At 39.2% G+C, this 22,655-nt stretch overlaps 1 protein-coding gene across 5 annotated transcripts; it reads left to right on the forward strand.

Moving 5' to 3' along the window:
* The first annotated feature begins 192 nt into the window (after positions 1–192).
* On the forward strand, positions 193–22,642 carry sbno1 (strawberry notch homolog 1 (Drosophila)). 5 transcript variants are annotated; one of them, XM_067434144.1, is made up of 33 exons: positions 193–579; positions 1,636–1,752; positions 3,689–3,790; positions 5,637–5,964; positions 6,419–6,457; positions 6,608–6,708; positions 6,793–6,889; positions 7,051–7,211; positions 7,371–7,504; positions 7,595–7,685; positions 7,772–7,933; positions 8,170–8,305; positions 8,409–8,514; positions 8,619–8,772; positions 11,353–11,535; positions 11,628–11,725; positions 15,048–15,193; positions 15,385–15,576; positions 15,805–15,981; positions 16,104–16,276; positions 16,367–16,498; positions 16,583–16,718; positions 18,120–18,232; positions 18,315–18,386; positions 18,475–18,574; positions 18,666–18,740; positions 18,841–18,987; positions 19,165–19,259; positions 19,435–19,521; positions 19,614–19,751; positions 19,983–20,059; positions 20,170–20,363; positions 21,437–22,642. In XM_067434144.1, the coding sequence occupies exons 2-33, from the start codon at positions 1,639–1,641 to the stop codon at positions 21,577–21,579; spliced, it is 4,203 nt and encodes a 1,400-aa protein (XP_067290245.1). In that variant the 5' UTR covers positions 193–579; positions 1,636–1,638; the 3' UTR covers positions 21,580–22,642. The 5 variants fall into 5 exon arrangements, with proteins under 5 accessions (XP_067290245.1, XP_067290243.1, XP_067290242.1 ...); XM_067434142.1 differs by having other exon boundaries at positions 193–538; XM_067434141.1 differs by lacking the exon at positions 193–579 and adding an exon at positions 633–804.
* The last annotated feature ends 13 nt before the right edge of the window (positions 22,643–22,655 follow it).

Below are 22,655 nucleotides of genomic sequence, written 5' to 3' on the forward strand. Positions count from 1 at the left end.
GTTCTTATTTTGCGGATTTATTTGATTGAAATAATTAATAGATTTAAACACTTTTTATCAGATATATTGGATGTTTTCAACCTTTGTCAACAACGTAGGTCAGACTCTGCCTTTGACCTTACCAGCATGGCTCCTGCAATGTCATTTTGACGTGTCATTGGAGGAAATTATTTTACAGCGTCACTTCCTGAATATGAGTAAGGGGGTGGTCACGTGACATGGCTTCGGCGCTCTCCTTTCTCCGACTACTTTTGATTTAAAAATATAATTAAAAATCTCGATTACTATGGACGGGCTCCGGGGCTTTATGAAAGATGGTCGTAGGTCGGCTCTTGATCGATGCTCGGTGGCGCGTTATATGCGGCGCGTGGGGAACATTTCTGGACACAAAATCGTCTGTTTTGTGGGCTGCAGCGTCACGTGACCCGCACGCGCCTCGGGTAAAGATGGCGCCTGGCGGTTAGAAAACAAGCAGCGCAAGCAGCGGCGACATCCTTCACACCGCCGCGACGTTTGGGATCCATAGAAACCGAGTGGAGTACGTGTTTGACTTATTGGACATAAGCTGCCAGACAGCGGGTTTGCACTGTTTTCCGTTATAGTCACAATCTCGGTCGGTTTAGGGCCTATATGCGAAGGAATATTGAGTTTTATTGCGTTTCGCGTGAAAGCTGAGGGAGTCTTGCGACTGGTTCACGCGCTAGGCAGCTAACCTGAGGCGAGCCGTTAGCGCACTTTTGACAAAGTCACTGACAGGAATTAATCGCTCAAATGTCATATTTTGGCACATATGCTGCCTGTCAGGTTGGTTTGGATTTGTTTAAATCGTGTTATAGCCTATCTAAAGAGCATTTTGGCTCCTTTTTTGCTATTTAAAGTTGATTATACGGGTCGTGGGGGGAAATTAGCTAGCAACCACCGTAAGCAAGTCTGAAGAGCAGTTACACCACATGCAGCATATTTTTGACGAATGAGATTTTTGTTGGTCAAATAGTAGTTTGCATTTAACCCGTGGTTTGTTTGTTGGGGAAGCATTTAAACGCTTCCGCTGAATATTTAGGACTAAAGAGCAGCACGTTTAGTGCACCGGTTGTCTAATCTTGTGTATTAACCGTTACCACAGTTGCGTTCTACGACTGACTATTGTTACAATGTAATTACGATGTATTGATTTATTTCAGGGAACGTTACAGTTTTCTTTTTTGTTTCTAGTCTGGTTTCTGAATGTGTAAGCTGGTTGACATTATCATCCAGCAGCAACGTCAGACCAGGAAGTCTAGTTGGATCAGTTTTGGCAAACACGTGTGAAGATGGATGTTGTGCTGAGCCGTTAGCATCATTAGTTTAGTATGTTTTTGCCCTTATAAATGCATGTCTCCACTATTAGTGTTTAGATTTATTTAATATGTGATTTTCATGCGAAAATATTTAACATTTAAAGACTTCCAAACATTATCTTGGTATTGTAATGGTAAATGTGATCTTTAAGTTGCGTGTATGTCATCATAGTCTTTATTAAATGGTTGTGTTGTTTAAAAAGACATGTTTGGTTTTAGAAGATTGAGTGGGATGTTTTTCAAAGCAGATTCTCTTTGCAATCTTTGATTTTTAATGTTTTATTTTTCTCTCTTTTAGACAATGGATCCTGGACAAGATTTGCTTCTGGCTGCTCTAAGTGAAAGTGGAATCTGCCCTAATGATCTGTTTGATGTTGATCCTCAGGACACACTCCCACTCCCTGCCTCACAACAGGTCATTTAAAATGCATACTTGCAATATGATATACGTGATAACATGATATACTATACTTTCATGCAGTCTAGTTATATTTATTTTTTCTCTACTTAAAACTAGGGCTGTGTATTGAGACAAATTGTACAATAGTTTGTATTTCCCGGGGTCAACAATAACGTTTTTTTGGGGCAAGTGGATTTGTTTTTGAAGGGACAAGTGAAGAATAGTCTGATTAAAACATCGGTGACAAAAATCACCAAAATGCGACTGATTCTGATTTTTTTACATTTAGTGTAAGTGGCAATAGTGGATAATAATATATAATGTATACACGGTAACACATGATTACGCTTTTGACACACTCGCAGCCTCGATTAGAAATCGAAACAAATGAGCGCAGAACACAAAAAGAAACGCTGTTTAACATACTATGGTAAAAAAAAAAAAAAAAAACTATATAATATATATATATATATATATATATATATATATATATATATATATATATATATATATATATATATTAAAGTAACATAACATGACCAAGTGCTGTTTTCCTAAATACCATTATGATGAAAATGTGACACTGATTTCAGTTCAATAAACAAGTAGATAATAATGTTACTTACATTTTAGATGCGATATTGACTGTTTTGCTCTTTTTCAGCTGTGACAATATCCATAGAAATATCACAGCAGAACCATAGCACATCTCGCAGCAACACTCAATTAATAATGACTTAGCATTTGAAAGAATCGTTTGAGTCAAAGATTCAATGATTCAGCCATAAACAACTGCCTCATTCTGGAATAAATTGTTTAAATGAATTACTCACTTCATTAAGAAAGTATTTTTCACCACCTACGGGTAGTTAAGTTTCATGTTTAAAAGTCAAATTATTTTCTCCCCAACATTTATAATTTCTATATAAAAAAATATTTAGAACAATCTCAACATTGTAAGTCATTCATTAGATTGGTAACAGCCCTACAGTTTGTTATTATTATTATTATTATTATTATTTAATTTATTGTTAAAATTTAAGGATTTGAAAGTAAAGTGAAGCACATATTTCATAAGATTAGTTTTTTTATAAAAGTAAAAAAAAAAAAAGCCTTCGGGGTAAATATGCACAAATATGCAGATTTAAATGTCACTGCTGATAAAACTCTGAGAAGAATATTGCTTCAGAATAAATGATATTTACACCACAAAGCAACTTTTTTACTCTGAAGTGAGTGACCGATTTTGGCACATGACCAGGTTTGATGTCAAACCCTGAATATGATATAGATTTATTTGGCCATGCATGGTACATGTCAATTTTTTTTTTTAAAGGAAAAAAAAACAGCTGTGAGATATAAAGAGAACCCTTTAAGCGTATTAAATTGATTGCTGCTTATTTTTGGTTATAATAAACACTAGTATAAAGAGCTGCATATCAACATAAGATTGAAACACTGTTGAGAGATTACTTGAGACTTGATACATTTTCAATAACTATTTATTTCTGTCAACATATTTTCTAATGTTCATTCATGTTTATTTTGTGCTATAACTAGTAGTAAAGTGGAAGAGATGATCAGTTTACGTGCCGCTTGAACTGAGGTGACAACAGTGATCTGTCTCGCAACATTAAAGAAAATCAAAATATTTTTTTACATTTGCAATAGACTTGAAAGAATTAAGTCAGACACTTTGTTTTTGTTTCATTTTTTACCATTTAACATAAAGCACAAAGTTAATTGAGATTATTGGATGGGATGCATGCTACAAATAATGTTTAATTAAGTTTTGTTCACGCATCAACCGAAAACAGCGTAGAATAATTAATTAATCAAAATGAGGAATGTTTTAACTACTCAAAACAGAATTGAATCTAAAAACAATCTTTCTCAAAGTAGCACATTTTGATGATTGACATGAGTTGTTCTTTTTTCTTTCCTCTTTCAGTCAGTCTCATTAAATGCACTTGACATCGGTCTCAGTAATGAACCTTCTGGAGTTGTCAGGATTGAACCTGCAGTTCCACCTACTCCTACAGTCACAATCAGGGTAAGTGTTGAACAGAGCGTCACTATTTATAGTCTTTTGACTAACTTCGTAAAGTCTGGTCTAGTTTATTCTGTCCAAGAACTGCCCACATATGCAGAAAGACCAGTATGACATTAGGCAATCAACCAGAGTTTTGTTTTTGGGTCGATCGATCTTATTTACTTTGTTAGCACATATTACAGGTCTTAGGTTGAACAATTAATCCGTTCAAGGTAATACACTGAAAAAAATAGTTTGCCGTGGTAATCTTTAATCAAAATGTGAAAAGTTACTTCCGGTCTGGAAATGGGATTCCTTCCCAGTTTGAAGGCTTCACTTTTAAAATGCGTAACCACTCCTCTCCAACCGTTATTCTGCTATGAGTGAGAGATGGAGAGGAGGAGCGCTGAGGTAAAACCCTGCCCTCTGTTCAATATTCTTTTTTACTTGGAAATACGTCACAACACTGAACACTCACTCGCTACTTTCGGTTCACTGGGATTAGGGGTGTCCCCGACTAAGGTTTTACACATTCGAATCAGAATTGTCAAACCTTTCTATAGTCGACTGATAGTTTAATCATCTATGTGTGTGTGTGTGTGAATGGGTTGGGAGGGGCACAACACTTAGCAGGAGGGTAAAACAATTTTTATTTTCCTTTACACACTGCACACAGCAAAAACTTTAATACGCACATATTATATACGCGCAAACTCAATTTTGAATCGACTTCTGACAGAAGAGCTGCGCGATGGGTGTTTCTTGTAGCATAGGGTGAAATCAGTATGTACATTGACGATTTGAAGGAAATATCAATTTAATATCAAACCTTGAAATGGTGTTCTGTGGCGCAGCATTCGGTTTTTAAATAACTTCCTGAGTCGCCGCAGACAGGTGCCGAATGCTGCTGCCGGTGTGAGTACACCCATTAAAAAAAGTGTTCGAATTTTAAAGGCTTCTAAAGGTTCAGATGGCGCTGCCTGGTGCCTGGGGAATACAGAGAGAATCAGACCTGCAAACTTGTTAACAGGGACGCTAAAGACCGCTTTCTCTACCTCGGTTGATTGCGTGCTTCTTTAGGTCACGAGCATGTGTTTTTATACATAAAAACCAATGTGAATATATCAAGATTTAAATTCAGAGACAAAAAATTATCTAGGCATGACCTGTCATTTTATTCGTATCTAAATATTAGGAGGGCGCTCTCACAGAAAGTCCAAAAGCGGATTCGTAGAAACTTAACTTTAGCCGTGTCAAGGTTGTCCCGCTGAAGCTGCAGCTGAAGGCAAACAGTCGTTATGAGCTGAAACGTGACAACCACAATCAGACGATTGCGACAATATATGCTTTGTTTGTTTTTCAAGCCATCTCAATGTGGGCTAAAACTCCTTACTCTGAGGAGTTTGCAGGTGTGGAGAATGCCTCGCTAGAGTGGCCAGCCTCTGGAAGCGCCTTTCATTTGCCTTCCTTCACCAGTCAGGAGCTTGTAACACTGCTGTATTGTAGTACTGCGTAGCTTATTTTGCATGTAACTTCGTCACCCTTTCTGTCGAAATAATCCCACACGTTTCTTCTTTCCCATTACTTCATTTTGTGAAATATGTCTGTGTCGGCACGTGTGGTTGTGTCGACGCACCCTTTGAGTTAACACATACAGTTTTTTTTTAACCATGCAGCCAACAAACAAACAACTTTAAACTGTTTAACTGATAGTGTTAATCCGTCTAAATTCTTACTATCGGTTAAGGGTTAAACGGTCAATATGAGCATCCCTAGTCTGAGGCTTCTGGGTGTGTAACATGTTTTAATATTTGACTGTAAAGCTTAGAATTTCATATGCTGCATTGATCGTTGTGTGTCTTTGCAGGAGAAGCCCCAGCCCTCAACTACCACCTTTGTTTTAAATCAACTGAATCAGTTGCCATCGCTGGGTACCATAGTAGTGACCAAACCATCATCCGGGACCGCCTCCAGGCAGACCATCACAGTAACCAAGGTGGTACACACAAGTTCGACAGCACAACGGAGCTCTTTATCCTCTGCCACTGTGGTCCCACCAAATAATGAGCAGATCAGGTTGAAGGACCTTCTCAGAACCAGCAACCTGAAGACAAGCAGCCTTGGAGAGCTTATGAAGTTGAAGCCCCCACCTGACATAGCGCAGCCCGTTGCTACGGCGACAGCCACAGGCACAAGTGAGTGCTGGCAGACATGCTGGACCATAGATGTTTTTTTGCTTGTTAGAGTCTGTCGTTTTAGCTGTCGGCTTTCTGGCACTTTCCAGATCTAATGCTGGGTGCCAGTTTTCAAGTGCTGCCTCCAGCTGTCAAAACAAGAAGCCAACATGGGCTCAAATCACCTTTGAAGGTGTTAAAGCTGTGTAGATGCTCTTAGGAAATGGGAGACATGTTTTTTTTATGTCTATTTTGTTTTAAGAAAATGCTCTAAATCTAGAACACGTACGCGGTGCTGCTAAAGATGGATGTTATGGCTCTTAGTACTTCAACCCGGACAACTATTTGTTAATCTAATAACATTTTCATAACCTTTATGGTGCACTCTTTGTTAAAGTTGTGCATTGTCTAAAGCCCATCTAGAGAGACCATCAATCATGCTGTGTTTTCTTAATGTCAATGCTCTTCCTTTCAGAAATTATTCTGGTCTCCACAAAGATGATGAGCAGATCAGGTATGGGTAGGGTTTTAACTGCAGTGCACTGGTTCTGTTTTCACAGGTGCTTTCATGTTGTGGTGGGGCCGTATCAGTTCTGACAAACTGTTGTGGCTGTGTGAATATTTGTCTCTAATTTTTTTTGTCTCTTTTTTTTTTCTTCTTCAGCGGAATTAAACAATGGCTTGAAAAAAGAAGTGTCAAGCAAAGATGTAGCAAGAATCTGGGTCAACGATGACATGAAAATGCGGAGCTTCTCACCTGTAAATGTAAGTTTTATTTTACATTTTTTATTCTAATTTTATGTTATGCATGATGAGGCGTTCATTGTGGACTTGTTTACTTTAATGTAGAAATTACCAAGCATGAAGGACGAAGATGAACCAGAAGAAGAGGAAGAAGAAGAGCTGGGTCATGCAGAGACGTATGCCGAATACATGCCAATGAAACGTATGTATGATCGTGATCAGTGTGCTTAATTAATAGATTCTACACAGCCAGTCATTAAATGTACACTTTCCCTTCAATATTATTATTGCCAACAGATCCATTTTTTTTTCCACTGTGTATTTGGCAAGTTTGTAAAGTTAGTCTCACATCTCGTCTTTCAGTGAGAATTGGACTGCGGCACCCTGATCCTGTGGTGGAGACCAGCTCTCTGTCCAGTGTCAACCCGCCAGATGTGTGGTATAGACTTTCCATTCCAGAGGAGACCATCGATAGAGGCTGGTTATCTGCCCTCCAGCTAGAGGCCATCACGTATGCTGCTCAGGTTTGGGGTCTTTACATATTGTAACCTTTAAAGTGTATTAGCATTTAGAAAGCAGATTAGCTAATTTATGCAGGTTAAATCACAATTATGTCAAACTTTCACACATAGTTTACTACAGTATTTCAGATCTGACAATCTCAATCATGTCTTTTTGTACAGCAACATGAGACATTCCTACCAAATGGAGACAGAGCATCCTATTTGATTGGAGATGGAGCCGGAGTTGGAAAGGGTAGAACCATTGCTGGAATCATATATGAAAATTATCTTCTTGGCAGGAAAAGGTCCCTCTGGTAATCACTTGTTTTTTTCCTCCTCCTATCTGCTTTTTGGTGTGTAATTGTACCACTATTCATGCCTTTTTTCATCACTGGTCTGTGCAGGTTTAGTGTCTCAAATGACTTGAAATATGATGCAGAGAGGGACTTGAGAGACATTGGAGCAAAGAACATTCAGGTCCATTCGCTTAACAAGGTACATTTAGTGCTTCTTGGTGAACATATGAGACGTTTGTGTATTTTGAGTAGGACGCTAATTCTTTCCTTACTTCTCTCTTTCAGTTCAAATATGGAAAGATCTCATCGAAACACAATGGGAGTGTGAAAAAAGGTGTGATATTTGCCACATACTCTTCCCTGATTGGAGAGAGCCAGTCTGGGGGAAAGTACAAAACTAGATTCAAACAGTTACTACACTGGTGTGGAGATGACTTTGATGGTGTTGTATCCTTTCACATTAAAAGGAAGTGGTCAGTCATCAATAAATTCACAATTCTCAATTCCATAATTTTGTTACTACATCAATCTGACATCCCTAGAAAAACATTCTATGCTCTAGAACAGACAAAAGCAAGTTTCTTTTCATATTGAGTGAACCGCAGCGAAGCTCTTCACATGGTGTGATTGTATTCAGCTCTCTGGTAACTATGGTGACTGATTCCCTTGACTAAGCATTTCAGATCATCTTTGATGAGTGTCACAAAGCCAAAAATGTTTGCCCTATTGGGTCATCCAAGCCCACAAAGACCGGTTTGGCGGTTTTAGAGCTACAGAACAAGCTGCCAAAAGCCCGGGTTGTGTATGCAAGTGCTACAGGTATGTGACTGTGGATGGTGAATTTTTACATTTTATGTAGGAACACTCTAAGCAGTGCATTTATGTGTTTTGCTATATACATCTTTTGTATGATTTTGTGTAGGAGCATCTGAGCCCCGCAATATGGCCTACATGAATCGCCTTGGGATATGGGGAGAAGGAACTCCATTTAAGGAATTTACCAATTTTATCCAAGCTGTTGAGAGGAGGTGAGTTTATCAGTTAAGAGTTTGTGTTCATGACCTTGCTTTTTAGTGCCAGCTTGTATTCTCTCAATATTAAATGCAACCCTGTTTTGTTTGGTTTATTTTAGAGGTGTTGGTGCCATGGAGATTGTTGCCATGGATATGAAGCTGAGAGGAATGTACATCGCTCGACAGCTGAGCTTTACAGGCGTGACGTTTAAAATTGAAGAAGTTCCTTTGACGCAGAGCTACATCAAGATGTACAACAAATCAGTCCGCTTGGTGGGTGAAATGTCAGCTAAAACCAAACTATTATTCTAAATGATGCATAACTTTATTAATGGCACAAGACAGACACATTTAGGGTGTGTTCACACTTGTAGTTTGGTTTATTTTGGGCCAGATCTAAAAAGAAAATTATACATTTAGTCTTAGTTCACTTAGTGTTCACACTATCATTTTTAATATTGAAACTTAAGATACAAAAAACTTAGCTTTTATGATGTATATTTTGTGATGGAACATATCAGACATCCCAGACAATGCAGTGTGTGCCAAAAACCAGGTATGCTTGAGTATTCTTGAGTCCTTTTTAGGGTAAAAAGTTTAGTTACCTGCTGAGCTTTATGGACCGTCGCTTGGCCGAGAGCACCCTCTGTCAGATTCTGTCAAACGTGAACTCGATAAGAGAGATCCATGCACATGAACTGGTGTAGCTAGATCTAAATGGGGTAAGGACCGCCTGATGGCCACAAGTTATTGGAACTGTCACTGTACCGATCGAGCAAGTGCATCATTTATCCTGTGCATTTTAGGCCATGGCGATGTAAACATACATGCGCGAATAAATGTGTTAGAGAACTGTTTCGGTACTCGCACACTGTGTGAAATTGTGCGCACATTCAGAAAGCAGTGTCTGATAGCATGCCAAACCTGAATTGGTTTTCCTTTCGTGTCATCGTGCACACGAACAGACAATTTTACACCCAATTGTCAACAGAGCATCATACGTCAGTGCTCTTGACTGGATAACTGCTATATATATTTCTTGATTTGATTGTTTGTTATATAAAATTTTATTTTTTTATTTAGAAGTTTGAGTCTTGGAGTGCTTGTTTTGTGTGCACCAAGGTTCGAATGGGAGTGAACCGATTTAACAGAGCAATCGCACTAGACCAAACTAGGGCTGCATGATAACCTCAGGAGATTTGGCAGAGGCTGCGATTATTGCATGCGCAGCTTCTCAGTGCAGCACGGCTGTGATCAGTGGTAAACGCTACTCCGCAAGCCAGAGGGTGCTCTCGCGCAGGATTATGCCACAGAAGTACGGTGGCACGTCATTCACGGAAATCACTATAGCTATGAACATCATACTATTGGTGAGCTGAATAAACAGATTTGAAACGCTTTGATTAAACATGATTAAGTGCTTCTCATGTTTGGAAAGATGTTTGACGTATGTTGCTTCAAATGCATAATATAAGCAACTCAAACTTGCAGTGCTTTCAGATGGAACAGCATTTACTACTAGGGGTGTAACGATACACTTGTCACGATTCGATATGTATCGATATTTTATGGCAAAATAAAGTTAAAAAAATTTTTTTTGTACTTTTTTATTATTATATATTATTATTTGTTTTATTATCAGGACCCACTAATATTCCCCCATTGCGTTATACATTATATTCAACATTATGTGTAGTTGTTGTATGATTCTATGTACTAAGATTATTAATGTAATAATGTCACTAAAACTCCTCACTGAAAACTGAAAAAAAAATTCCCTCACGCTTTCAATGCAGTCAGCATCTCTCCCCAAGCCTGCTATGCCCTGCCTCTCCTGCTATTAATGCAGTATGTAAAAATGAACCATCTGAAATGCTTTGAATAATCATACTACTAAAACTAAATGTGATCTGGTGATTTAAATGAGGTTTGCGCTTTCACTAAGGAGTGTCGCTTTAAATGGTGTTTGCCCTTTGACTTTGAGGAGTGACGCTTTAAATGTTTGCGCTTTCACTGAGGAGCGCCGTTGCGGCAGCGCACGCGCACTTCAGATGATCAATGCAATCCGTCACAGCTCTAATCGCAAGAAAGCTCGTCAGAATGACCGCTCTCAAACTGTAAATGTTTAGTTCATCCAAGAACTTTAATTCTGCATTTCCTCTCTCATGTTTTTTTCGCGCGTCATGCAATCATTTGAACCTCCGTGTTTACTACACTGTGCGTTGTGATAAATATATTCATTACATAAAGCCCATTGTGTCCTTTCAGAAGACTTGAAGACTAAAGATTTTAATTAGACACTCGATTAGTTATTTTTACATGCCTCTATGACGTTCTTTGCATCTTTTAAGTTGGAGAGGAATGGACTTCAAAAATGAAGGGACATAAATCCCCCAGGTTTCATAAAAAATATCTTCATTTGTATTTGGAAGTAAAAAAAAAACGACATGATGGTGAGTACATGATGACAGAGTTTACATTTGTGGTAGCCTACATTTGTAAATTTGTGTTTGGATGAATAATACCTTTTAAATAGCCCTACTACAGCAAGTTGAGCCTGGGATAAAACAACTCTATCGCGAATCATATAGTTTCCATCAATGATACGTATCGTAAATTTTTTATATCGTGATGTATCGTTCAACGGTATATCGTTGCACCCCTATTTACTACTAATCAGAGAGCCGTCTTACACGGACAAACTGTGCATAAAAGATAATTGCAGCCTTTGTGATTTGATAATCACGATAAGCCAAATTGCGATAGGCATGTTTTCATGTAAAATGTGATTTATCGTGCAGGTCTATACGCACTGATAAATAATCAGAAACTCTTTATTTTACGCATGTGCAGTGGGTCAGTGCAAGAGAGAAGTTCCAGCAAGCTGCCAACTTGATGGATGCAGAGCAACGGATGAAAAAGTCCATGTGGGGTCAGTTCTGGTCAGCTCATCAGAGGTTCTTCAAGTACCTGTGCATTGCCTCTAAGGTTCGAAGAGTTGTGCAGCTGGCTCGAGAGGAGGTTAAAAATGGAAAGGTTAGATTGTGTGTTCTCTTGTTACATAAGCGCTTTCAGAGAGAAAGAATTGCAGTGATTTTGGTTGTGCTGACCTCTAACATTCTCTGTAGTGTGTGGTGATTGGTCTTCAATCAACTGGAGAAGCTCGAACCCTTGAAGCCTTGGAGGAGGGAGGAGGCGAGCTCAATGACTTTGTTTCTACTGCAAAGTGAGTGTAATAATTTTTTAGCATATTATTTTTTTATTTTATTTGCCTTAAGGGGATTTTGTATTGGAGGAACCTTTTCATAGTTCCTAGAACTAATGGTGGAAGTTCCCGCTTTTTGGCATTTTCACACCGCAGGAACTGGGAAATTTTTTAGATCTGGGAACTTAAAGGGTTAGTTCCCCCAAAAATTAAAATTTGATGTTAATCTGCTTACCCCCAGTGCATCCAACATGCAGGTGTCTTTGTTTCTTCAGGAGAACACCAATTAAGTTTTTTGACTCCTACCGTTGCCGTATAATGCATGTCAATGTTTTTTTTTTTATATGAGAGCCACTATGAGAGTAAAGCCTAGTTCACACTGCCCGATTTTGAGTCGCCGACAGGTTTTGTGAAATCGCCGACAAATGCCCGAGATCACAGGCAAATCGGTGCTCGTGCACGTGAGTGACAGTCACGCAGTGTGAATAATCAAAGACACGATCAGAGAAAATCGCAGACGCCGGTGAGATATTTGGCATGCTAAATATCTGAACCTGTTGGCGATTGAAACTCCTGCTGTGTGAACTGCGTTCTGACTGAAAATTACACCGACAGCCAATGAGAGGGTGAGATACAGGGCAGCAGAAGATTCAGGGAGAAGTTATAGAGCAGAATTTCAGTATTTTAATAGGTATATTTACAATTCTATCAAACAGAAACAAAGGCCAAACATTTACACATCCAGCCACAGTAGAGGTTAGATCGGGCTCAAAAAATCAAGCCCGACCCTACCCGAGCCCGTGCACGATGTGTCCGAGCCCGGCCCGGCCCGACACATTAATTGTAATTATGAGCCCGAGCCCGATTTAAACCCGACCATTGTTCAATACGTGGGCGTTTGATGAGAACGAGCCTGTAATGAGCAAAGCGCAGCGAAACGGACTGGTGAGGCTCATGATAAAACTGCATTTAGTTTTCAGTTTTCTCCACAGCGACTGTACTGCCGAATAACATTTTGTTGCAATATTGTCATGTTTAACACTTTGAAGCTGCTTTGAAACAATCATCATTGTAAAAGCGCTATAGGCTATAAATAAAGCTGACTTGACTCCGCTCAATAATCCGCAGGTGCGCGCTCATGATCCGCTCACCGGTAAACTGATGTTTGCTCAAATCCAGCTCAGACATTTATCTGTAGCTTACTTTGTTGTTGCCATTAAACAATGTGTTTTTTCCTTCATATTTATGTTTAAATATTATAATATTATTTTTACATGTTTCATCTGATTATGATAAGTGAAAAGATGCGAGTGGGTCAGAAATGATTTTGGTGGTTATATTTAGTTTAATATTAAGTTTTGTTTTGTTGAAATCATTTTTTTCGTTTTGTTTAAATTGTATCTTAATTTTAAAAAAGGTTTCTTAGACCAATTGCCTGGATTTAATAAATAAAAAGCAAATAGCAGAATAAAATTATGAGGTGAAGTCGTGGGAGTGATCGCTTTCATTCCTCATGCACTGGAGCGCGCGTCTCATTAATAAACCGAAACTCAGCAGGCTATACTTGCCTCACAGACATGAGAAATATGCGTATAGAAAGCTTTAAATGACCACTTTTAAACGAAACGATTCGAAGATATTTAATAAAGCAAAGTGCAGTGTTCACGAGCAGCTCTTGACTCAGAGCGTTTCTGTTTATAATGCTGCGCTCCATCACTGCTCGAGCTGTGAGTTTAACACGCATTTTTACACTAATCCTGACTTGTGCAGCTTTGTAGCCTACACATGTTTCTTAGTTGTTGTATTAGTTCTTACTTTGCTAAATATATATAATTTCTGATTATAGCATAGCTTTCTGCCCACCCAATTAGACTAGTAAAGTAGGCTAATGATTAAAAAAAAAAAAAAAACGCTTGATCACGGGCCCGGCCCAACCCGACCCGAGGATAGTGCAGGGAAATCTCAGCCCGACCCGGCCCGCGGGTCGGTTCGGGTCAGGTTCGGGTTCGGGCTCGGGCAGAGAATCTAAACTCTAAGCCACAGCAGCAGCACATTACAAAATTGTTTATTTACCTCAAACTGTTTTTTGCAGAACACAATCCTGGCTCCCTCTGTCTCGCCAACAATTTCTTCCGCCATAATCTTTTTTCTTTTTCTCCACAAATCAGCGCACATACAATTTGAAGCAAACTTTGTGCAGTTTATCATTTTTAATAACAATTCCAAGTCTCGCGCGAGAACTCTGGTCTGACGCATGTGTGATCTCGCGTTGTTTACTCGTCACATCGCACGTGTAGTTGGGAAACATAGTTTGCGCACCGGAGAGAGAGTTGTCGGCGATTCTTCCTCCCTTTCAGTCATGCAGTGTCTGTCGCCAAACCATCATGCAGTGTGAAAAGAGCAGTGCCCCAATGAGTTTGAAAATCATGCAGTCTGAACTAGGCTTTAAAAACACATACATACAAATCCATATTAAACCCTGCGGTTCGCAATGATACATTGATGTCTTAAAACACGAAACGATCGGTTTCTGCGAGAAACCAAACAGTATTTATTTTTTTAACTCATAGCAGACGAATTTTATCTAGTGTTCCCATCCGTCAGTACTTCCGTCGAAGAAGGTCAAAACCCGGCGCGATCATATTAATGATAGATGCCTCGTTCGACTGATCCGCGCATGCACTAATGAGGCATCTATATATATATATATATATATATATATATATATATATATATATATATATATATATATATATATATGATCGGGGCAGGTTTTGACCTTCTTCGACGGAATTAGACGTATTGGCCGAATGCACGCAAAACTCAATTTTTATAAAAGCAATGTACACAGATTATAGCCTATGAATTTACTCCACGAACTACGGGAACAAGCTAAACATATATATTTCTGCTCAGCTAGCGACTATGGTAAAAGCTAATACTCTTTCATACACTGTTTGTTTTCTTTGTAAAACAGTTCTTTCTAATAACGTATTAGACAGGAACGTTAACAGATTGTAAACTAATGAAGACGGAGAATGCAAAAGGTGTGTACAGGCTCTGGCATTCTCATCCTCGTCAAAATTAAATGCACAACAAGAACGGCTTGCGTAACTTCAGAGTTCCTCATGGCTGGTGCGAATGAAACTGGGAAAATGGTCCTAGGGGAACATTTAGTTCTCAGGGAACCACCCTGGTGGCTGGTTCCTATAACAAAATTCCTAGAACGTCCTGGTGTGAAAGCCCCTTTTGTTCTGTGATGGATAAAAATGGACAGTGATTTTGAAAAAAAAAAAACATTTCTGTCTTTCTTCTGAACATATCTATGCATGATCCTTTAAAGGGGTGTCCTGCAGTCTCTGGTGGAGAAGCATTTTCCTGCACCAGACAGACAGAAACTCTTCAGTCTTTTAGGCATTGACCTGAGTGTGAAGAAAACACCTTCACCTTCAGAAACCACTACTGAGCAGAAAGGGAAAAAGAGGAAAGGTACTACAGTTCACACGCACATGGAAACTTCAATAGAGATGACGTTATATTTAGCTTTGGTTTCTACCATGAAACTGACCATATTTTGATGTTGGAGGAAGTAAAACCACTCTTGGGCTTTTAGGTTACTCAAATTGTAAATGAATGCTAATAATGGTTTTAATCTGACCATTGGGGACTTGTGTTTGCAGCTCCAGAAACAAAGAAACAAGTGAAGAAGGCTCGTAAATCTGGTGGTTTGTCAGGTTCCAGCTCAGATGAGAGCAACTCAGACGATTCGGACAAAGATGCAGAAAGCGATGACAGCTTTAAATCGGTCAGCTCAGGGGATGAAGATGACTTCAACCCCTTTAAGGATGATTCCAGTGAGGATGAGGAAGATGGTAAGAATTTGTAAACGCTATTGCATGTTACAACCAAGAGATCAAAAAGTAGCTTTATGTTAATAAACAGGAAAAATAAGTGTTAATGTTGTAAAAATGAATTATGAAAAATAAAAATTCAGCTATTAGCAGCTCTACAGAAGACAATAGTGTCATTATTCAGCTCAATTCAATGCTGATGCCAAGATAATTAAAATATTAAAATGCTACCTTTTATTTAAAACTTAGATCCGTGGCTCATCAGGAAAGACTCTAAAAAGAGTAAAGACAAGAGGAATAAGAAGAAGAAAAAGAGCATTGATCCGGACTCTATTCAAAGTGCCTTGTTAGCCTCCGGGCTTGGAACAACCAGACCCACTTTTACAGCCCCCACCATCAAACCTTCAAATAACACGGTTACAGTAGGTAAGTGACCTATGAGGTCTTCACAAAGTTTAGACCATTGCATCTAAAATTTGTTAGCTGTAAAATTAAGACTGTCATTGTCCAATGAATCCTAATAGTCACACCAAACAATTATATTAAAGTCAAAAGTGAGCCAGAGGAGAGCAGCTGTGTGACCAGTCAGGATGCTGTTGAGGACGCCCAGCGGATGAAGAGGGACCTGCTGGATCGACTGGAGCAGCTGGCAGAGGATCTGCCACCCAACACGCTTGACGAACTCATCGATGAGCTGGGAGGCCCAGATAACGTTGCAGAGGTTGGTCTGTTTGTAGAGGCTTTGAGTCAGCCACACTGCATTTAATTAAAGCAATGCCATTTTTAAATGTGTGCATCTCATGCAATGCAGATGACTGGCCGCAAAGGTAGGGTAGTCAGCAACGACGATGGCACCATTTCCTACGAGTCTCGATCAGAACTTGACGTCCCAGTTGAAATCCTAAATCTAACGGAGAAGCAGAGGTTCATGGATGGAGATAAGGTATGCTTCTTTGTTTTTTTTTTACCTGTGTAATGTTTTGATATAATGAAAAACATCTAAATGGTTTTATGTTCACCTTGGTAGAACATTGCAATTATCTCAGAGGCTGCCAGCTCTGGTATTTCTCTTCAAGCCGATCGCAGAGTGAAGAACCAGAGGAGGAGGGTACACATGACGTTAGAACTGCCCTGGAGTGCTGACAGAGCTATTCAGCAGTTTGGTGGGTATATGTTTGTTTCATTTATTGATCTGTGAGAGGGAAATAGGTGTGTGCATATGAAAGCCTAAATTTAAAATATGAATTTGAATTTCTTACAACATTTCCTCATTTCTTTTCAACACTTAACTCTTTCCCCGCCAAACACAGATTTTTCAGTTATTTGTGAGAGAACGCTTCCAGGCCAAAGACAATTTTCTGGGTTTCTGTGTTTGATCATCATCATTAAACAGCATATGAATCAAAACTGCCTAATGTTAGTGAATGAAATGTGGACCCAGGGCTAGCCACAGGACTGTGCAAGCATTAGGAGTGTTGATGGACTTGATCTACTCCATCTGTGTTTGATTATCACTCTAAATCTGATCTGGATACAGTCTTTCACAAAAACGTGATTTTTCTCAGCTTAACGTTTTTTTTTTAAAAATTATTATTAAAGAAGAGGGTCAACTTTCTTTTGATATTTTGCATGCTCAGATATTAATAAAAAAAGATATTCTATGGGCTATGAAATTTTGGTGAAAATGTTCAAAAACCCAGGCGGTGACTGGCAACTTATTTGTAAACGCTGGCGGGGAGAGAGTTAATGTGATGCACGTTTGTCATTCATGCATAAATAACATGGGTAAGATTTCTGAAATAGTACTAATAAAAAGAGTCCTGTCGTAAATAAAGAAAATTGTGTGATTAATTGCTTAACCTCATGTCGCTCCAAAATCGTAAGAAATTGGTTCATCTTTGGAACATAAGTCTTTTTAATGAAATCTGAGTGCTTTCTGTCCCTCCATTGACCGCTACGCAACTATCAAGCCCTAGAAAGGTAGTAAAGATATCAGTAAAATAATCCATGTGACCTCAATTTTATGAAGTTATGAAGAACATACAATTGACAACTTTATTTACGAAATATTCTCCAACACGCATTCATGAGAACAATGTGCTGTGCTGATGTGAGAGCAGACGCTCCGTGATTGTGCGTTGGAGATTAATATTTATAAATTAAGTGGTAAATTAGAGTTTTGGTGCAAACTAAGCACTCGCGTCGCATCATAATTTAGGTTAAGCCACTGGAGTCACATGGATTATTTGTTTCATAGCTAGTCATATTTTCTCCATATTAATACTTGTTTAATTTAATAGATTTAGTTGTTTCCATAATATTTTTATGCTGATCCTAAATCATGCATTTTAAGTGATGATTTACATTTTCTTGTGTTTTTTTTTTTTTTTACTGGTATCATTTTGTACTGAAAACATGCATCACACTAAGTTTTATAAGTTTGCCAAAACTGTAGTCCAGATAGATGGAAACTTAATATGCGATTCAAATAAGGCATTCATGTATAAAATATCACATTTGTATTAGAATTTCCAGTTTACTGACTCTGGATTCATTGCAAACAGGTCGAACACACAGATCCAACCAGGTCACAGCACCTGAGTATGTGTTCCTCATCTCTGAACTTGCTGGAGAGCAACGATTCGCCTCGATTGTTGCCAAAAGACTGGAGAGCCTGGTGAGTCACTCGTGCATATTCTGCATGCTAATGGCTGTCAGTTTTAATTTTGCAAACCTAATTGTTTATCTTTCTCTAATAGGGGGCTTTAACGCATGGAGACAGAAGGGCCACAGAGACGAGAGATCTCAGCCGATTTAACTTTGACAACAAAGTAAGATTGGATTACATGCACTGTCAGTATTAAATACAGTTGTTTCTGGACTTATTTGCTGATTTAATTATTGTTTTAACATCCACAGTATGGCAGAAACGCTCTGGAAATAGTCATGAAGTCTATTGTCAGTCTGGACTCTCCTTTAGTGTCTTCACCTGCTAACTTCAATGGGGATTTCTTTAAAGGTACAGGTAATTTTGTCTTTAACAATTGTAAAGTTCCTGGAAACCCATCAAATATAACTTTATCTAATACCTTGGATATTCTTTTTGTCAGAAATCCGCAATGGTTTAATCGGAGTGGGGCTGATAAATGTGGAGGATAGATCTGGTGTTCTCTCACTAGACAAAGGTGAGAGATTTTCAGAGTCAATTTCATTCTTAGTTTTTTTGTTGTGAAACGTTGAATGTTTCAAGACCCAGTAAAGCAATGTTTTCATTTTCTCTTTTAGACTACAACAACATTGGGAAGTTCTTGAACAGGATTCTTGGCATGGAGGTCCAGCAGCAAAATGCTCTCTTTCAGTATTTCTCTGACACTTTGAGCGCTGTCATCCAGAATGCCAAAAAGACTGGAAGATATGACATGGGAATTTTAGGTAAGGTGCTGTTTTAAACATGACAAAAATCTCAGATCTATGGATGTTCTGTTGGAAACAAATCTCAAAGCTAACAGAATATCAGTGTGATCTTAAGATGTAGTGAACACCATTTTAGACTTTAGGATTAGATGTTTTTGTTTCCTTATTCAGTTTAAATATATTTTTTTCTTGTAGATTTGGGCTCTGGAGATGAGAAAGTAAAGAAAGTTGAGGCAAAGAAATTCTTGACACCAGGATATTCCACCTCAGGGCATGTGGAGCTCTATACAGTACGTTTATATCCATACTGAGAAACTTAAATAGATGCACCTTTATGATGCTACTATGAGTTTGTGTTTGTCATACAAGCTGTTTAGTTGTGTTTGTCATATAAGCTGTTTAGTTGTGTTTGTCATATAAGCTGTTTAGTTGGCTTATGTCTAAAAAATGTGTTTGTGTCTTAAGGTGAGTGTGGAGCGGGGAATGTCATGGGAGGATGCCACCCATGTCTGGGCTGACCAGAATGGACCAGATGATGGTTTTTACGTTCAGGTGAGGCTTCTCCCCCACCTTCTTTTTATTTACACACCCCTCTGCTAATTCACTCAACTGCTGAACCTAACCATTTTCTGTTTCATCTCAAGGTCCGGAATAACAAGAAAATTGCCATCCTTATAAAGGAGGTCAATCCCAGAAAGAGACTCTTTATGGTGTACAGACCAAATATCGGAAAACAAGTTAAACTAGAGACTTATGCAGACCTCAAGAAAAGAAGTAAAAAGGTATTATGTTACTGTTTATAAGATGCAGGTTTATTGCATTCTTTATTCTTAAGTTATGAATTTACCAGCTATGTACTGTTTATATAGTTTTTAATCAGTCGTATGTATGTATCTTGCCTTAGCTTAGTAATTTTATCTACAGACCGCACTTGGGGAGTTTGGTTGCTCTAAGACTATTTCATGTCATTTCTTCAGCTTGTGCAGTCTCTAATGCTTCTCATCCCAAAATAGGTCCTTTCTGATGATGCCAAGCAGCACTGGATTGATCAGTACAACTGCTCGGCCGAAGTCTGCTCGCATGCATACTGGTAGGGTCTTATTTAAGTCTCTTCAGTAATGAATCGTGCAGTTTCACTTGATTTGTTAATCTCGTCAAATCTGTCTGGAAATGTTACAAGTAACACTCTCTGTTTGATAGGCGAGGGAACTGTAAGAAGGTGTCAGTGGGGTTACAGTGTGAGATTGGGCTGCGGTGCAGGACATACTATGTCCTCTGTGGCTCCGTCCTCAGTGTGTGGACCAAAGTGGAGGGTGTACTGGCCTCAGTCAGCGGAACCAATGTGAAGATGCAGATTGTACGTTTGAGAACAGAGGATGGGCAGAGAATTGTGGGTAAGTTGTCAAACAGATGTTTGTCCTTGATGTTTAAAGGTCCCGTTCTTTGCGTGTTTTCGAAGCTTTGATTATGTTTACAGTGTGCAATATGACATGAGTTCATGTTTCGAGTGTAAAAAAACACAGTATTTTTCACACAATTGATTTATCTGTACGGCGCTGTTCCCTCTGGCCTAATAAACGGCCTGATGATTTCCTTGTTCTATGAAGTCCCTCCTTCAGAAACATGTAACGAGTTCTGATTGGGCCAGCGCTTCCCGTGTTGTGATTGGACAGCAGCTTAGCGCACTTTGCCTGGAAAGGTCCCGCCTCTTATCATAACGGGGAGATGCAAGCACTGAATGCGCGGTCTTCTAAACGTGGGAGAGCAACAAGACCACGCCCCCTATTTTGTGTGTTCTTGTGGGCGGAGGGTTAGTCAACAAACGGTTCTAGTGACGTCATGCCAGGAAGGGCAGGGGTGTAGTCCAAACTGGCCGTTCGCTGTAGGCTTTGAAAGGGAACTTCTGTTAAATAAAATATCTCGCTTGGCATTGAACTTTGAGCTTTATAATTTTACAGGTATTATTTATGCTCCAACAGCAACATTACACACTAACTAAAGTTTGAAAGATGGAATCGCGAAGAACAGGACCTTTAAAATCGTAAAGTACGTCTGTGAAAAACGAATTTCTGTAACGTCCTCCTGGAAATCTAGTCCTGTTCGAATAGGACTATAGATGAGAAATGTTTCTTGAGCAGCAAATCAGTATTTTAGAATAATTTCTGAAGGATCATGTGATACTAAGACTGGAGTAACGATGCTGAAAATTCAGACTTGTTCCACAGGATTTTTTTGTGTGCAATATATTCACATAGAAAACAGCTATTTTAAATTGTAGTAATATTTCACAATATTACTGAATTCATTGTATTTTTGATCAAATAAATACAGGGAAATGAGAGACTTCTTTCAAAAACATAAAAAAATTCTTACCAACACCAAACTTTCGAACAGTAATATACATTGTGGCTATGAAAAACAAGCAAGAGCAGTTTAATTTCAAGCCGTTTTCTTTTTTCCTGCTCAGGTCTGATCATTCCCGCCAACTGCGTGTCGCCCCTGACCAACATCCTGTCATCATCAGATCAGTCTCAGCAGCTGGCTGTGCAGCAGCAGCAAATGTGGCAGCAACTCCATCCACAGAGCATCAGCCACACTGTCAACACATAGCGTGACAAACTCACCCCTCGCTTTAGGGCAGATGGGGCATCGTAAACCAGCCAGCCTCCCTTCCTCTTCCGGTACACTGTGAGGAAGACAGTGCTTGTGTCGTATTTAATATTTCAGGGTTCGTGTCCAAAGAGGACTCGTTGCCAAAGGAGCATGCTGGACGACAGAATCGGAGCACTGCGCTTCAGGAAACTGCACTGAGAAGGGGGCGAAACTGGACGATATTTGGTCAGACTGTTTCCTTTTCACAACCTCCAGTCGGCTAAATCATCGCCTGTGCTTTTCATCGACACGCGTGGCTCTGTGAAGTCACACACACTACTATGTACACAGGACAGCGCTCAGGGGTTACTCGCGATCGAGTTTTCTTTTCCTTTTCTTGTCCCTCTTTTTGTGTCTAATTTTAAACACGGCCTCCGTCTGCCGCCGGTCCCCACCTTTAGCCTTGTGACCCAGCATGACTTGGGCATGATGCTGCTTGTTTACCACTTAATACAGTCCCTGATTTTTTTTGAAAGCAGGAACGTTCTGGCTCACCTGACGGGTGTAAGCAGGTTAAACCTAACCCTGAAGACTATCAGGAACATTGCATGGTTTGATGAACCCTTTGGATTTAGTTTAGTTTTAAGGAAGCAGGTCAGCGTCCGAGAAGGTTGATGTTTTCGCTACTTCCCGGTGTTGCAGTTTGAGTGTTTAATGCAATTGTAAACTGGAATGAGCTCTACAGAAGGCCACATCAATCAAAGCTTTTGCTCAGTTTTTCTATTTCTAGCTTTTAATAATTTGCTGTCACGTGTTACTTGGGATAAAGAGCTCCCGAACCTCATCTCTGCTGTAAATGTTGACATGTTCGGTCTCTACTATATCTCGATGTATAGTTGCATATCTGAAATGTCATGTTTTTGCTGAATTGTAGATGTTGCAGCACTCTGAAGACAATGTCATTCATCCTTGCACGAGTTGCACTACTGATGGATCTGTTGTTCAAAGAATCTATTGAAAAATTTAACTGCAAGATCTCTACCTCTTGCATATGACCAATAAATCTTGTGGATTACATCAATTTCAAAATGTCT

This window comes from Pseudorasbora parva, chromosome 23 (assembly GCF_024679245.1).
Source record: "Pseudorasbora parva isolate DD20220531a chromosome 23, ASM2467924v1, whole genome shotgun sequence".
Taxonomy (NCBI): domain Eukaryota; kingdom Metazoa; phylum Chordata; class Actinopteri; order Cypriniformes; family Gobionidae; genus Pseudorasbora; species Pseudorasbora parva.

Excerpts from the sequence above, each read along its gene's own strand:
- sbno1 (XM_067434141.1), top strand. The coding sequence starts at position 772 with ATGTCATATTTTGGCACATATGCTGCCTGTCAG. Across the intron at positions 5,965-6,418 it reads GGCGACAGCCACAGGCACAA|AAATTATTCTGGTCTCCACA; the intron begins GTGAGTGCTGGC and ends TCTTCCTTTCAG. Across the intron at positions 8,306-8,408 it reads TGTGTATGCAAGTGCTACAG|GAGCATCTGAGCCCCGCAAT; the intron begins GTATGTGACTGT and ends GATTTTGTGTAG.